The sequence below is a fragment of the Polyodon spathula genome, chromosome 4 (genome assembly GCF_017654505.1).
Source record: "Polyodon spathula isolate WHYD16114869_AA chromosome 4, ASM1765450v1, whole genome shotgun sequence".
NCBI lineage: Eukaryota > Metazoa > Chordata > Actinopteri > Acipenseriformes > Polyodontidae > Polyodon > Polyodon spathula.
This window is the reverse complement of record NC_054537.1, coordinates 28,783,719-28,798,480: the sequence shown is the minus strand read 5'-3', so window position 1 is coordinate 28,798,480 and position 14,762 is coordinate 28,783,719. Positions and strand designations below refer to the sequence as shown.

The window sequence follows — 14,762 nt, the reverse complement described above, 5'->3', positions numbered from 1 at the left end:
TAAATGATTTAGCCAACACAATATACTCATGAGCACTTATGTTAGCATCAAATGGAAATAACCTTGAAGAGCACTTTTATCAATATATATATATATATATATATATATATATATATATATATATACATACACACACACACACAGTGCCTATAGAAAGTCTACACCCCCTTGAACTTTTTTCACATTTTGTTGTGTCAGTGCCTCAGAGTTTCATGCATTTAAATGAGGATTTGTTTTCCATTTATCAACACACCATACTCCAAACTGTTAAGGGGAAAAAAGTTTTTACTGAGAAAAAAATTATATATTAAAAATACAAAACTGAAAGATCATATTTGGATAAGTCTCCACCCCCGAGTTAATACTTGGTGGAAGCACCTTTGGCAGCAATTACAGCTGTGAGTCTGTTGGGATAGGTCTCTACCAACTTTGTACACCTAGATTTGGCAATATTTGACCATTCTTCTTTACAAAACTGTTCAAGCTCTGTCAAGTTCCTTGGGGAGCGTTGATGGACAGCAATCTTCAAGTCATGCCACAAATTTTCGATTGGATATAGGTCGGGGCTATGACTGGTCCACTCAGGGACATTTACCTTTTTGTTCCTTAGCCACTCCAGTGTAGCTTTGGCTGTGTGCTTTGGGTCATTGTCATGCTGAAAGGTGAACTTCTGTCCCACTTTCAGCTTTCTTGCAGAGGGCAGCAGCTTTTCCTCAAGGATTTCTCTGTACTTTGCTCCATTCATTTTCCCTTCTATCCTGACAAGTGCCCCAGGCTCTAACCGATGTGAAACATCCCCATAACATGATTCAGTTTTTATTTTTAATAAATGTTTTCACTTGGAAGTTATGGGGGAATCCCCCATCCTACACAATTATTTAATTAATAAAATATATATATATATATATATATATATATATATATATATATATATATATATATATATATATATATATATATATTAATGCATTTTAATTCCAGGCTAAGGCAACAAAAGGGGAAAATTTTGAAAGGGGGTGTAGACTTTCTATATGCACTATATATATATATATATATATATATATATATATATATATATATATATATATATGTGTAAACTTTTCTTTGATTTAATAAAAGCTGAGCGCTGTTGTGTCTCAGTTTCGCCCCGCAATTGCCTGTGTGTTGCATTCATTCCCTGGACTGACGTCACCAGCAAAGCCATCCCATTCATAGTAATTAATTTTTTTAAATGTGTAAAACAGACAGCACACAGCTTATCTGGAGTGATGTATGAATATTGCAGCCGTTTCACAAATTATCTTAATTAAGACCCTATATTGCTTTTTGATAGTATTCAAATATGTGACTAAAAGGCAGGTTGGATAAAATTATTGTGCTTTATTGTACTTTAAAATAATTAAAATGCCCATATTCTGTCCATTGTTTTCATCTGCAAAAAAAAAACAAAAAAAAAAAACAGATAAATTCTTTAAAAACGAAATATTATAAACATTCACAGATTATTAACAAAAACTGCATCATACGCAAACTGATATTAAAATAATAGTTTTTTTTACAACAATCAAACAAACAAACATTTTATAGGCAGTATTGTTCCAAACCATTGGCTTAGATAACTTGAGGTTGATCCATATTGTTTTCCCATTAGCACTATATTAACAAACCAGTACATCAAGTAAGGATACTCCAAGACAAGTGAAAGTCCCACCCCTATTTACCCCAGTGGTGGCTATGACATCATTGTTCTTCATAAATGTGGCAAGAGGTTTAATCTAGGTTAGCCCATGTCATAAATGTCAGAAACTACTGTAAATGTCAAGGCACTTTCCCAATTGTAGCTCTTGTCTTTGAGTACATTTCTTTTTAAATATTAAAACATTTGCCACTTGGGTGTTATTTGGCCATTCTCAGATCTGAATCATGCAGTTTATATATATATATATATATATATATATATATATATATATATATATATATATATATATATATATATATATATATAGACACACACACACATATATTACTCACAACAAATACAGAGATGAAGGGTGCCCCAATGTTGTTGGCAGTGTATATATACACACACACATGCCAACATATAGTTAAAAAACATAACAACAGGCTTTTTATTTTCAGTTATCCTTTGGAGTGTCTTGCTAAGTTGGTCTGAAGCTGCATTTGGCTGGTGTTGGGGAGCCCTCTGCAGATTTGAGACATTAAAATCCAGAGTAAAATAGGCCTGAGTTTACATTTCAGGGTCAGATCCTACAGGTCTAAAGTCACTGTGAGTGGCCACTTGGCCTACTGACATTATCTATTGTAAATAATTTAAGAAAAAGGAAAGACAGTTCCTAAGATTCTGAGGACGGTTCCGATAAGCTCTGGAGCAGGTTCTTGTAGGCTGAAGAGTTCATGAATCGAGGGTATGAGTCTCTGTGCATTAAGGTGTATATCTGCAGTTGTGCATCGTCAAACGTGTGGGATGTTGGCTCAAGCATATTCCTGTTGATCACTTCACGAACTCTGGAGTCCAGGCTGACCTGGTAATATATAAGAAACTCAGTAAGAAAATAAAGGCAAGATCTGTTTAAGAATAAAATGCGACCCTTCAGAGTTTCATAAATCGATAGTCCATGTGGGGATTAAGACAACAAGCTGCTCAGAATGTCTACAGGACACTGGTCACTTTCTGTGAGATGTAGTTGAAAATGGTTTCCACTGACATTCATCTACAATGTGAATAATAATAAACCATATTCCAATGGTATATGCATCAACAATTCAAATGGCTGAGTACTGTTCTAAATTAAAAAGTACACAAAAAGTTTCAGCTACCCAGCCGTCCAGTGAAGGAAAAAAAAAACAAGGCAATTCAAATGTTATTAACTCATTTAAACAAATATGAATAATTCCTTAAAATATGAATAATTGCAATAAAGGCTATTATTGCCTCCATGTGATTCAGCATTTCAAGATGGAGTACATTCATATTAACAACCAAACAAATTAGCTATAATTAGAACAATCCAATAATGCATTGACTTTCATTCAGCCACAACAAACTACACTATTGTTTTTGTTTTCAGTTGATCTAATTAATGTGCAATTAATTGCATTATCATACGCCTATGTTTTAGTTTTAACTTGGAGTTACATCTAGCTGAACTGTCCAGATCTCTTCATTCCAGAGCCAAGAAAATTACTTCTGGTTGGTTTCCACTTCACTTAAAACTCTTAACACTTCCGATCAGAGATCAGAGTCATGCTGATGACCAGGGAGTTCATATTCATATTCATATTCATATATATATATATTGTAAGGTACCAGGGAGGGGGTTAAAATCCTTCCCTGCTAAAAACCTTGTGAGAATGCACATTTTTGGGTATTATGGGGTTTAATTGTGTAATTGTTTAATTGTTGAGTAATCCCCTGCACCTGGTGGTAGTTGTAAATTAGAGTCAGGTGCAGGGTATTTAAGAGAGGCAGCCAGTCTGTTGCAGGCTGCTGAGAGAAGAGCCCGACTGAGTGTGTGTGTGTGTCCAGTCGTATCGAAGGTGAAGTACGGAGTGAAGCCTGTGTGAGTTTGTATTTGGTGTTGGTGTCAGGTAAACGGCTTAGCCGTCCTGAATGTTTAGTTAGGTTCCCGTTAATGTTAGTTAGAGCTCCAAGAGAGAGCTAGGTGTTTGTTTCTGTTTTGTTTAATTTATTTGATTGGTGTTTATTAAAAGTGCGCGTCAGCGCTTAAATCAATTCCATTTCTGTGTCCTGGGTCTACTTTGAAAGGGGCAACGAACGTGAAAAGTGAAAGGATCTTTCACTATATATATATATATATATATATATATATATATATATATTATATATATATATCACTTTATATATGTACGTATAATGGGCACGTGCCTTAGTGATTTTTCATGGCTGGCTATGGCCCTGTTCTACCAAAGACTGTTGATTACCCTTGTAGTCTTTTCAAACCCATTAGCCTTAAATGTGATACTCCACTTCTAAATCTAAAGTATGAAGTCTGGTTAGTTATTGTTTATTATGATATGATTTTAAAAATAAGGTGGTTTACAGTATCTTTGCCAAGTTCTTATCTCATGATGAGTAGTCAAGGAACAAGTGTGGCCCTGGAAATATAGCCAGAACAATTGACCTGAATGATATATACTTCCAAAGCGTGAACTGAAAACAAAACAAAATGTCCACATGACAAAACTGAGCTTCCTTCTGCTTTATTGGTTTTACAAATCCCCTGCTACTTGCCAAGAACATCGAATCCGCTATAAAATTGTAAATATTCCTGGAAACAATGAATAGATTATTGCAGTTTAAAATTATATAAAAGTGATTTATTACAATAATGTAACTGGTTTCTATCTAAAATACTGGACTCTATTGTCTACCTCCTTAGCTTGTGTCGAAAATATCCCTTCACTTAAGTTAAATATACCAGTTTAAGGAACATGAAAACAGTAAAATGAAAATAATGAAACAGCAGTAATTACAGAAAGTGTTATATAGCATCACCTTTTGACCTTACTAAATTAAATATGCTATGCTTTATCATTATGGTACAGTGGAAAACAGGGCAATATGGCCCTTACTCTGTGCAATTCCTTACACCTTGTTGTACTGCATTAATCTCTCTCCTAAAACTCTATAGGCTAAGAATTAATCTGTTCATATTTTTTTTCTTAAGCACTTTTGAATGCACTTGCATTAAATATGCTGTATATGTTGTTTTTGTAGTTGACTTTAATGTTATTTCTTTACTTATAACATTTGTATCATCACAAGTGGACCAGCTCACTACAACACACTCACCTCTTTAGGCGAAAGGATTGAAATATAGTCTTCATATATAAGCCGTGCTTTTTCTTCTATGACACTTTTGTTGGTTTCCTTTTTAAGTTCCTCACAGGCTAGCCAAAACAGCATGTTCTCTTCACTGAATTCTGTTCGTAAAAAATCGCGGAAAGCGTTTCGTCCGGCAGGGCCTTTCATTAGCTTGTCGAAGGACTGCCCCCAGGAGCCCACCTCCTCCAGTGTCGGATTTGGGCTTTGAGAAAGACAAGGGAAAAAGAATGATTTCCTTTAGTAAGATATAGCCAGTGCAATATAGAAACTCTCATAAGTGGGCATTGTAGCTGTCTTCTATGCAAGCTTGAAAACTACCTAATTGTGGTCATTATCTAAAGATAATGCCACTGCTTTAGAACCCATCAGTGGTGAGGAGTAGCACACTGCATGTAACAGTAACGTGTAACTGTTATGGATTTCTTTTTCAGACAGATAACTAAATGTGGTAACACTTTACATTTGATGTGAAAAAATAACATAGTTACTTTGTTACATAAAAAAGAGAACTACTTCTAATGCATAACATGGAAATCATCAGTACTAGTCAAACAATACATGTGGCATGAGAGCACTTTTCGTATTATCTTGCTAGAAAATGGATGAGTGTGTTCGATAGCTGGATCTTTAACAATATTTCGAGCTGCAGGCTGACTAAACTGGAAAAAAAAAAAAAAACTGTCTGTAAAATGTAAAGTAACAACTATAACGGATAACTTTTTAATAGTACTTTGGAAACCATGAGGTAGGTGCAAAGGATTCAGATAAATGTATCACAGACATCAGGTAGGGAGGCTAATCAAGATCACTAAAGATCAGAGTGCAGGACAAAGAGGTTCGGGTGTAGCTTGCCGAGGACAGTGATAGAGACAGAGAAAATGATAAACAATCTAAAACAGGCATTTAAAAGGGGCATGGAGAAAAAAACACATTGCTTGTTGTCTACTCCAGGCAGAAACAATTCCCAGAGGCCCAGGGCTTAGTTGCTTATTAAATGTGAATAACTAGATGGCTGTTGCTGTTTGACTACTGTACTTGACACACACAAAAAGAATACTGCTGGATTTCATTAGTTAACCAAACATTTTTTTTACAGGACCAGCAATATTATTTCCCAAAGCAAGGCAAAATCAAACTTCTTAGAGACATTTCTTTCAGTTTTACATATGTTTTCTAATATTAATCTTGATGGATTATAGCATTAACACACATGAAATAACATGAATTATTCAAGTCAAATAGACTAAAAAAATGACCTCTCAATACATATGCATAATGATACACAAGGTATAAACGCAAACCACTCTTCAACAATCCGTATAGCAGAATAGTTACACACCTTTCTTCACAGCTTGGGGTGCCTTCCGCCCTGACGTCATGGGAGGCTCTTGCAGACCTCTCATCTCCATCTTCATTCCTAACAGTAAGACTGCAAGGTAGTAAACAAATCATTTTACCCAGGTACAGACAACAGGCGAGAGAACTGTGTGTAGTGTTTGTGGGTGAGCTCAAACATGAAATGCTCACCTAACTGAGTCCCCTGGAGGCTACAGATTTAAACAATGTCTCCAGGTGAAAGCTGGGAAAGCGGATCTAATTTACAGTTATTCATGTTGGGAATCTGACTTCGCTCAAGCACTGTTAGCTTATGTATTTACTTTGTATTTTTATTTATTTATTTATCTATTTATTTAACAGGAATAGTTAATCAACAAGACAAAATGTCTTCATTTACAGTGACTTGTTAAGTATCCACACAAAATTACAAATGCAGACATACAAATTCAATCACATTCTTTGATTCGAGAGTCTATAATACGGTATCCAATAGTTCACTGCACAAGCTGTTTGATCGTTACAGGTTTGAAATCAATTGAAGATCAAAACAATGTAGTTCCAAACTTAGTTCTGCTATTAGAAAGAGACAATAATTAGAGCTCCACACTTCTCCTAGCATAACTCGACCAAATATTCAATATAACGTAGGCAATGTGAGAATAATTTACGATAACATAAATGAAACAGGAACACATGTTGGTAAGTGGCAGCTAATTTAGTTTATGTGTTGATTTTAGATAACACCCCTGTTGTAACTACATGGCTTTTAATCATCCAGTAAGGGTTAAATCATCATCAAGATGTTTACAGAACTAAATACACTACTGCTTAGAATGTTGTGTTCCTTTAGTTTCACTGAAACGCTGAAAAACTATTCACAAGAGAGCCCTTAGTGTTCAATCAGAGTGGACGTTCAACTGGTCAAGCAATATAGAGGACATGGCTGTGTAAAAAAGAAATGGAATCTACAACAGTCTTCAAAACCATTTTATTTGTGCACTGTCTACAACACTGTTTTCTTTATTTTGGCCAACAGATTTCAGCACCTGGACAGATCACTTAGGGATTATCTACCCCCAACGCTCGGCTGCCATGGTAACATGTACTGTGGATTAGTGAGTTTGTAATTACTTATGGGGGGGGGGCTTTTCAGTGGCTTTGAAATATGCACCTTCAATACCAGCATTATGTTTATTCCTGAAAAGCTTTCCTTTGTTTTTCAAGAGTTTGCAAGTTTATTCATGTGTGTTTCATGTGAAACTTGAGAGGGCGAGCTAAAGCAAGCTTTTCAATTTAAAAACACTGGGTTTTTTTTTTTTTTTTTTTTTTTAAACTAGATATTCTACGTTAACCAAGCTTTGTAGTTGCAAGTGTTATATTTGTTTGGACATTTGCTGAGGCAACAAAAGAACAAAAGTCTGTGAAAACTTAATTCTGCTTATTTTAGATGCTGTGAACTGCTTTCTTTCTAGAGTGCTCTGAGCCAACAGAACTCCAGTCTCTTTTTTTAATTAAACAACCCGAAAGAAAGAATCTAGCACAAAACATGCCAGGAAGAGATGTTCTTGTATTACAGTGAATATCTACTTACCCTTATACTACTGCAACTGACCTAAATCACAAATATGAGAAAGGGGTGTTTGAGGAATCAGTTCAAATATACAGTATGAACACATGTAGGCAAATGTTTATTTGGATTGGTAACACTTCATCAGAATTACATAGATACTGTTTCACATCTGCTTTGTTTATTGAATCTATAGTTTAAAGAAGTCAACAGAATTCTGATTCATGTTTTTGTTTTTCAAGTTATTCCAATTATTTCCCTCCTCTTTTCCTCCAGCTTAAATGGTAATTAAAATGTGTCATTAATTTAAGAGACAAACACCTAAAACAAAGATTACACAAGTCTGCACTTCAAATAAACCAATTCACATAATAATGGAAAAAGAAAGGATATATGTTCTTAACTTTTCATTGTTTTTGTTGGTCTATTTGTGGTACCTTGTGCAACATTCAGAACAACATTTTAAAAACTGTGCAAGTTATACAGCAAACATCCAAAAGCAAAATTCAAGACGTGTGCATATATTAAATGTACTAACTAATGTTGTTGAAAAAGTGCTGGGGTTAAACTAAATTAAATATCATTTGCAATACAATAAAATAATGTTTTTCATTATATATATATATATATATATATATATATATATATATATATATATATATATATATATATATATATACACACACACACACACACACTCGATGGTGTTTTTATGCTGCTCCTTCATTAACAGACTTTGTATTATTCCAAACTAAAATCCAAATCACCTGGAAATGCAAATACAAATGATGTAGCATGTTTATTTATTTTTTTTAAAAACAAAATAAAAAAAAAACAATACCTAACCCCTATCGGGTATTAAATAATACGAATATAACTCTCTAAATGGGGACAGGCTGCTCCTTTTTTCCCTGTACCAAACATCGATTTCTAGTTTTTCACTCCTGTTTTATTTCCGATGCTCTTACTCCTTATCTGGCGCTCCCCACACACACAGTTTTTAAAGAGTGATCAGTTATTCTATTAAACCTCAATTAGCTTATCAGTTAAACCATTAACCCATTGTATAAACTGGTTACATCACCACATTCACTAGGATGAAATATATGTTCCTCAATTCCAGGGTTCTAAACCTTGTAAACTCCAGTTATGAACATATACTCCATCCCACACCCTCCCACTTTGCAATCCTGTGGGGTCAGACATATAAACTCTCCACTATTTCTGGGAACCACAAAATAAAGTCAGCATTTACGTGGTTTTGCCTTTCACCTCAAAACAGTATGGTTGCAAGACCAGAAACCACCTTGTAATTCTTGCATTCTGTCTTTTTGTCTGTGCAGCCATTGTAAGGGGACATGATCTGTTATAAGGGTACATTTTCTTCCCCATAAGTAATATTGTAGGGCTTCTATCGCCCATTTCACAGCAAGACACTCTTTCTCTATTGTGCCATTGTTTCCTTCCCTGAGAAGCAGCTTCCTGCTTAAATATAACATTGGGTGCTCTTCCCCCTCCCAAAATTGAGACAACAATGCCCAAAAACCTACTTCTCATACATCGGTTTGTTAAATAAAAGGTTCACTCTGGACTTACTAGTACAGGTTCTGAACATATGGATGTTTAAGACCATAAAAGCCTTTTCAGCTTCTGCTGATCACACAACCATATTGGGTGTCGTACCTCATGTTAACTCTGTCAGAGGCACAGCTCTGGTGGCAAAATCTTTAATTAACTTGTGGTAATGTCCCAGTAATCCCAAAAATGACCAGACCATTTTTTTGTTCACTGAATGACTGCAGGTACAATAGCCTCAACCTTACTGCTTTGTGGCTTTACTAATCCATAGCCCAGTGTGAACCCCAAATATTTGGTGTTCCGTGAGGCAAACACAATTTTTTATGTTAGCCAATAAACCTGCATTCCTTAAAGATTTCAGAGCAGTCTCTACTGACTCCTAGTAAACACTAAAAATGACCATGTTATTTAGATAGACAGCTGAATATTGCTCTTCGGGTCTGAGTATGTGGTTCACAAGTCTTTGAAAGGTGGCTGGTGTGCCATGTAGCCGAATGGTAAAACTGTAAACTGAAAACAAACCTGAAAATGCTGTATTTTCTATGGAAGGTGGCAAAGGGACCTTCCAATAACCCTTGGTTAGATCCAATGTAGTAATAAATTTGGCCTATATTAATATCAATATTAAATCTCACCGTCTTGTCAGGCTTTAGAACCATTACCACTGGACTGCACCAGTCACTTTTCAACTCTACAACTCCTAATTCCGACCATGTTCGTACTTCATTGGTTGGGTACCTTCTTTTTGATTCAGGAACCTTGTAAGGTTTTTTATTCACCCTGACCCTAGCTGGCATTACAATGTTATGTTCTAGTAACTCAGTTCTACCCAGAAACTCAGAAAATACATCCCCATTACGGTCAATCATCATTTTAACTGCTATTGTCTGTTCTAGTGACAAATGCTCTCAAATTTTTAGTGTGCCTTCCTCTGTGTTAGATGCATCCCCTGAATCAATTTCCATTTTCTCTGACCGTACCATCCTGACCAATTTACCCCTCTCTTTCCACGATTTTAATAAATGAATATGATAAATTTGATAAGGATTTCGTTTCCCTGGCTGGCAGACCTTGTAAGTTACCTTATTAACTTGTTCTATTATGTGAAAGGGTCCTTGCCATTAAACCAAAAAATTGTGCACATGGGAAGGTAACAACACAATCACTTTATCCCCTACAGTGAATTCTCTGGTACGAGCACCATCATCATAATTTTTTATAGTTTATTAATTTATTAATAGTTTCTTGTGCTTTCATCAAAGTTTCTGCTACCAGATTTTTAAGTTTCGCCAATTTAGTTTTCATTTTTAAAATGTACTCCACCAGATTTTCACCAGACGCAGGTTTCTCCTCCCATACCTCCCAGATAATGTCTAAAATACCTCTCAGTTGCCTACCACATAACAACTCAAATAATGAAAAACCTGTCAATACCTGTCAATACCTCTCTGATGGCAAACACTATGTACAGCAAAAAACTATCCCAATCTTTCCTGTCATCCTGAATGAATTTCTTTAACATTTGTTTCAATATTTTGTTGAATGTCTCAACTAACCCATTGCTTTATGGGTAATGAACTGATGTATTTATTTTCTTTATCTGCCACAATTTACACATTTGTTTCATTACCATAGACATGAACGGTGTTCACTGATCTAAAGGGACCCCAACCCGTACGAACATGTAACGTGAGTGTAAATTGCATGAGTGGCTTCAGTAAATGTGTTCAATTGTTTAACCCTTTGCGGTCCTATGTCGAACCAGGTCCGACATCATCACAGGTCACTGGTAGTTTTTTCTCCGGAAAAAGCCAAAAAAAGGGACATATCTGATCATCCCATGCACCATAGAGGGAACACAGACATAAACAAAGGAGATATCTGCTTCTGCATCCCGAGCGCAAAGAATATCATGGACATTTGCAGAGCTTTTTAAGATGTTATAGTAATAAAATAATGACTTGGATCACACTATTGAGGAGTTTGTTGATAAAATGAGTGATCAGGAGATGATTTATCAGTATGCACGTCTATAAAGAGGTATATGACAAATTCAGCAAATCAGCAAGCTGTGTAGGTCTGACTTATGGAAACGATCCTCACAGGAAGTAATTATCGGCCTAATATTTGATACTGAGGTCATTTTTGAGGCTCATGCCCATCCAAGGCCTTGTCTACCCATGTCTGATGAGGAGAAACTGGCCAATGCCTTTGTTCATAGTGGATTGCCTATTGCAATGACTTCCTTTTCTGTAAAGATGAGTAATGTAATAACATTGCCCTATTGTTTTTATTGTTTCTTTGTCCATCAGTTTTATTTGGCTTGTTAATGTGCATCATTTGATTGTGTGCATGATTTGATACTACATAGAACTGTAACTTAGAGTAACTTGTATTTTCTAGTAGTGTGTTCAGACCTTTTTTGTAAAGATTATTTGACAAATGGTTTTTCAGTAAGTAGGTTCCCAATTTTTTAGGGTGATCAGACACAATTTACAGTATCTCTAGGTTTATTATCTGCTCATGTCAATGCATGACATTTCCATCTGATGGCTTTTCAAATTTCATATTTACACTATGTTTACCCATTGACACAGAGCTCTTAAATGCAAAACACCTATCGTTTTTTAAATGCATGATGAGAATTTGGAAAAGCCCTGGATCAAATGAATCCTTGTCTCTGTTCAGCCTTGTGAACAGGTAGACTCATCACAAAAAACACTTTCATGGGACCACAAAACCTTGCCTTTGACGCATATGCACTGTATGACTACTCCTGGTGTCTAAATGTTGTGAGAAAGATCTTAAAGCCTTGCAAAATGTTGATCATGCAATAAAAATGTAGCATAATATAATGAACTTTCTGAATTTCAACACTTAAGTTACATAGACACAGTGTTACTGTCAAGTGTGTGGCATGCATGCACCACTGAGAGAAAGTGCTGCAAACTTCAGTGAGTCATGTATACCAAAAAATACTAGAAAAATATTGAGTGATCTGTGGAAGAACTTCTATCGACCCCTTAGCTGATTCCTTATGCAGTGTAAAATAGAAAAGTACATAATTAAGCATGAAGCATAGGTAAGACCAGTAAATTGCTACAAAATAATAATAATAATTTTAAAGAAAATGCAAAAAACATGGGTACACTACAAACCATAGCAAATATTGGGATAATGAAAATGTTGGTAATACTCTTGTGTGGCATAAAAAAGTATTTCAATGATTTGCAATTACACATTTATTACTAGACAGTCATTATATATGCTATTGGGGTGTATCTGCCTTTAAACTATTGCATATGTATTTTGAGCATGTTTATCACTACCTCGATTGATAATTTCCTGCTGCAACAATTTTTTACATTTTGGAAACATACTAATATCTGTTTACATGTTCCTACTGTACAGTTCTGGACAAAAATTTTGCATCACCCTATAGAATCATTTTACTTCATTAAGTCGAATTAAACCTCCTGCATACTGTTACGTTAACATGTTGAATTACTTGCAGTTTCCCATATGCTTAACGAAAAAATGGCAGCAATTGAAAAATAATGATGTTCATGTATTTTTTTATTTTTTTAAAGACTGGGTAAGGGGTGGGACTATGAGGTTTGCCAGCCATTCCAACCTCACCAGCCTTTGATTAGAACTAAATGTTTGGTGTAATTACTTTTAGTTTATGCTTTAGAGGTTCAGTAGTAAAACAGACTCCTGAAGTGATACGTATCTAGACAGACACCATGCTAATAGCTATCCAATCCAGACTCTCTTGAGAGGGAATGAGTGGAGTAATCTGAAAAGCTTACCATGAGCAGCTGCAACAGCAGCACCAGCAGAAGCAGCAGGCATTGGATCCTCGGCTCCCTGTCTCCTGCTGCGCTTGTGCAGTGCTCGGTGTCTCTTGTTGCACCGACATCTGCCTCTTGCGCATCTCCATCCGTTCTGATCCCATGGGCTGTGGAAAGAAAAAACTAGTGAGTACATGTGAAGGAGCCATATTGTATTCATCTTTCATTCTGAATTGGAAATTCTGCAGGTGGAAACATTTCTATAGACAAAGAATTTCCATCAGTGCCCTTGCCATTGGTTGAAACTCTGTTTGAGTGTATTGGGGTAGTCATGGAAGATCGCTGTAGTATACAGGCATCTATTCGTCATCATGGACTATGCAATGTGTTATCCCGAGGACATCCTGCTCTACTCTGTGTGCACCAAGTACTGTGTGTTACTGAGGAGCTGGTCAAGGTTTTCTCCCAGGTAGGCATCACCCTGGAAATGATAACAGACCAAGGTACCAACTTAACTTAATTACGTGAGACGTACAAATCTTTGGGGATTAAGACAATTAGGACATCAGTCTATCATCCATAGACTGATGGGTTAGTGGCGCATTTTAATAAGACCCTTGAGATAATTTGGGACAAGCTGTTCCCTCACTTTCTCATTGCTGTCCAGGAGATACCCCAGGCTTCCACAGGTTTTTCCCCATTCAAGCTTCTGTATTGACCTCCTCAAAGAGATGTGGGAGGATCAGCCAAACAATTCGACCAATACGGCCTGATAAATTATGGACTTGTGAAGGCAACTTGAGACCATTGGAAGGTGGGCCCGGGGCAACTTGCGGCAGACTGAGTACAGACAGGAGACCTCCTAGAACCGAGGGGCCCGACTGTGCACATTTCAGCTGGGAGATCGAGTGCTTCTACTACTCTCCAGTTCTAAACTCCTGGCCAAGTGAGAAGAACCCTATGAGGTTACAAGCTGGGTAGGGGGGTAGGGGGGTAGGACTACAAGGTTTGCCAACTGGACCGTAGGAGAGAAAAGCACATGTTTCATGTGAACTTCCTGAAACCCTGGAGGACGGGAGGGTTTGTTAATTGCACCAGCAAGTGGCATCACAGACCTGGGTCCTGCTCTCATGGCCCTGGTGACGGTGCGCACCGTTCAGATTGGAGCCAAGAGACGTCAGGTCCAGGTTCTCGTTGCAGCCTTCTCATGTTCCCATGGGGCCCACCACCATGTTGAGAGAGCCAGGGGAGTGAGTTTGCCAAAGGCCAAACCGTCTTCCAGAAGCAAAAAAGGAAGGTGGGGGTAACAGAAGTCCCAGAGTGACTGATCCAGTTCAGTCGTGTTAGTAAGCTAGATGGATCAACTTGATTCTGCATTGACTTCAGGAAGGTCAATTAGACATTGAAATTCAATTCATACCGATATCCTGAGTAGATGAGCAAATACCCTTGAAAAGTCCTGTGAAAAGACATGTTTTGACTACTTTCAGGTTGTACCAATTCACAACACTTCCCTTTGGGTTGCATGACAAGTAGCCGCTTTCCAGTGGTTGATGGGCTGCATCTTCTGGCCCCATCAGCAGTACGTTGCTGTTTACAAAGATGACTTGGCTATGCA

General features: G+C 36.7%; 1 protein-coding gene across 2 annotated transcripts in view; it reads right to left on the bottom strand.

Moving 5' to 3' along the window:
- Positions 1-1,977: 1,977 nt before the first annotated feature.
- The window catches only part of LOC121313827 (regulator of G-protein signaling 20-like), a 32,535-nt gene continuing 19,750 nt past the window's right edge, over positions 1,978-14,762 (bottom strand). Inside the window, exons 2-5 of one of the 2 annotated variants that reach the window (XM_041246620.1) lie at positions 13,163-13,311; positions 6,207-6,296; positions 4,835-5,069; positions 1,978-2,543 (exon numbers count right to left, since the gene is read on the bottom strand). In XM_041246620.1, the coding sequence (XP_041102554.1) occupies positions 2,355-2,543; positions 4,835-5,069; positions 6,207-6,296; positions 13,163-13,311 (663 nt within the window). In that variant the 3' untranslated portion in view covers positions 1,978-2,354. The remainder of the gene's footprint in view (positions 2,544-4,834; positions 5,070-6,206; positions 6,297-13,162; positions 13,312-14,762) is intronic. The other variant, XM_041246621.1, reaches the window with a different exon arrangement.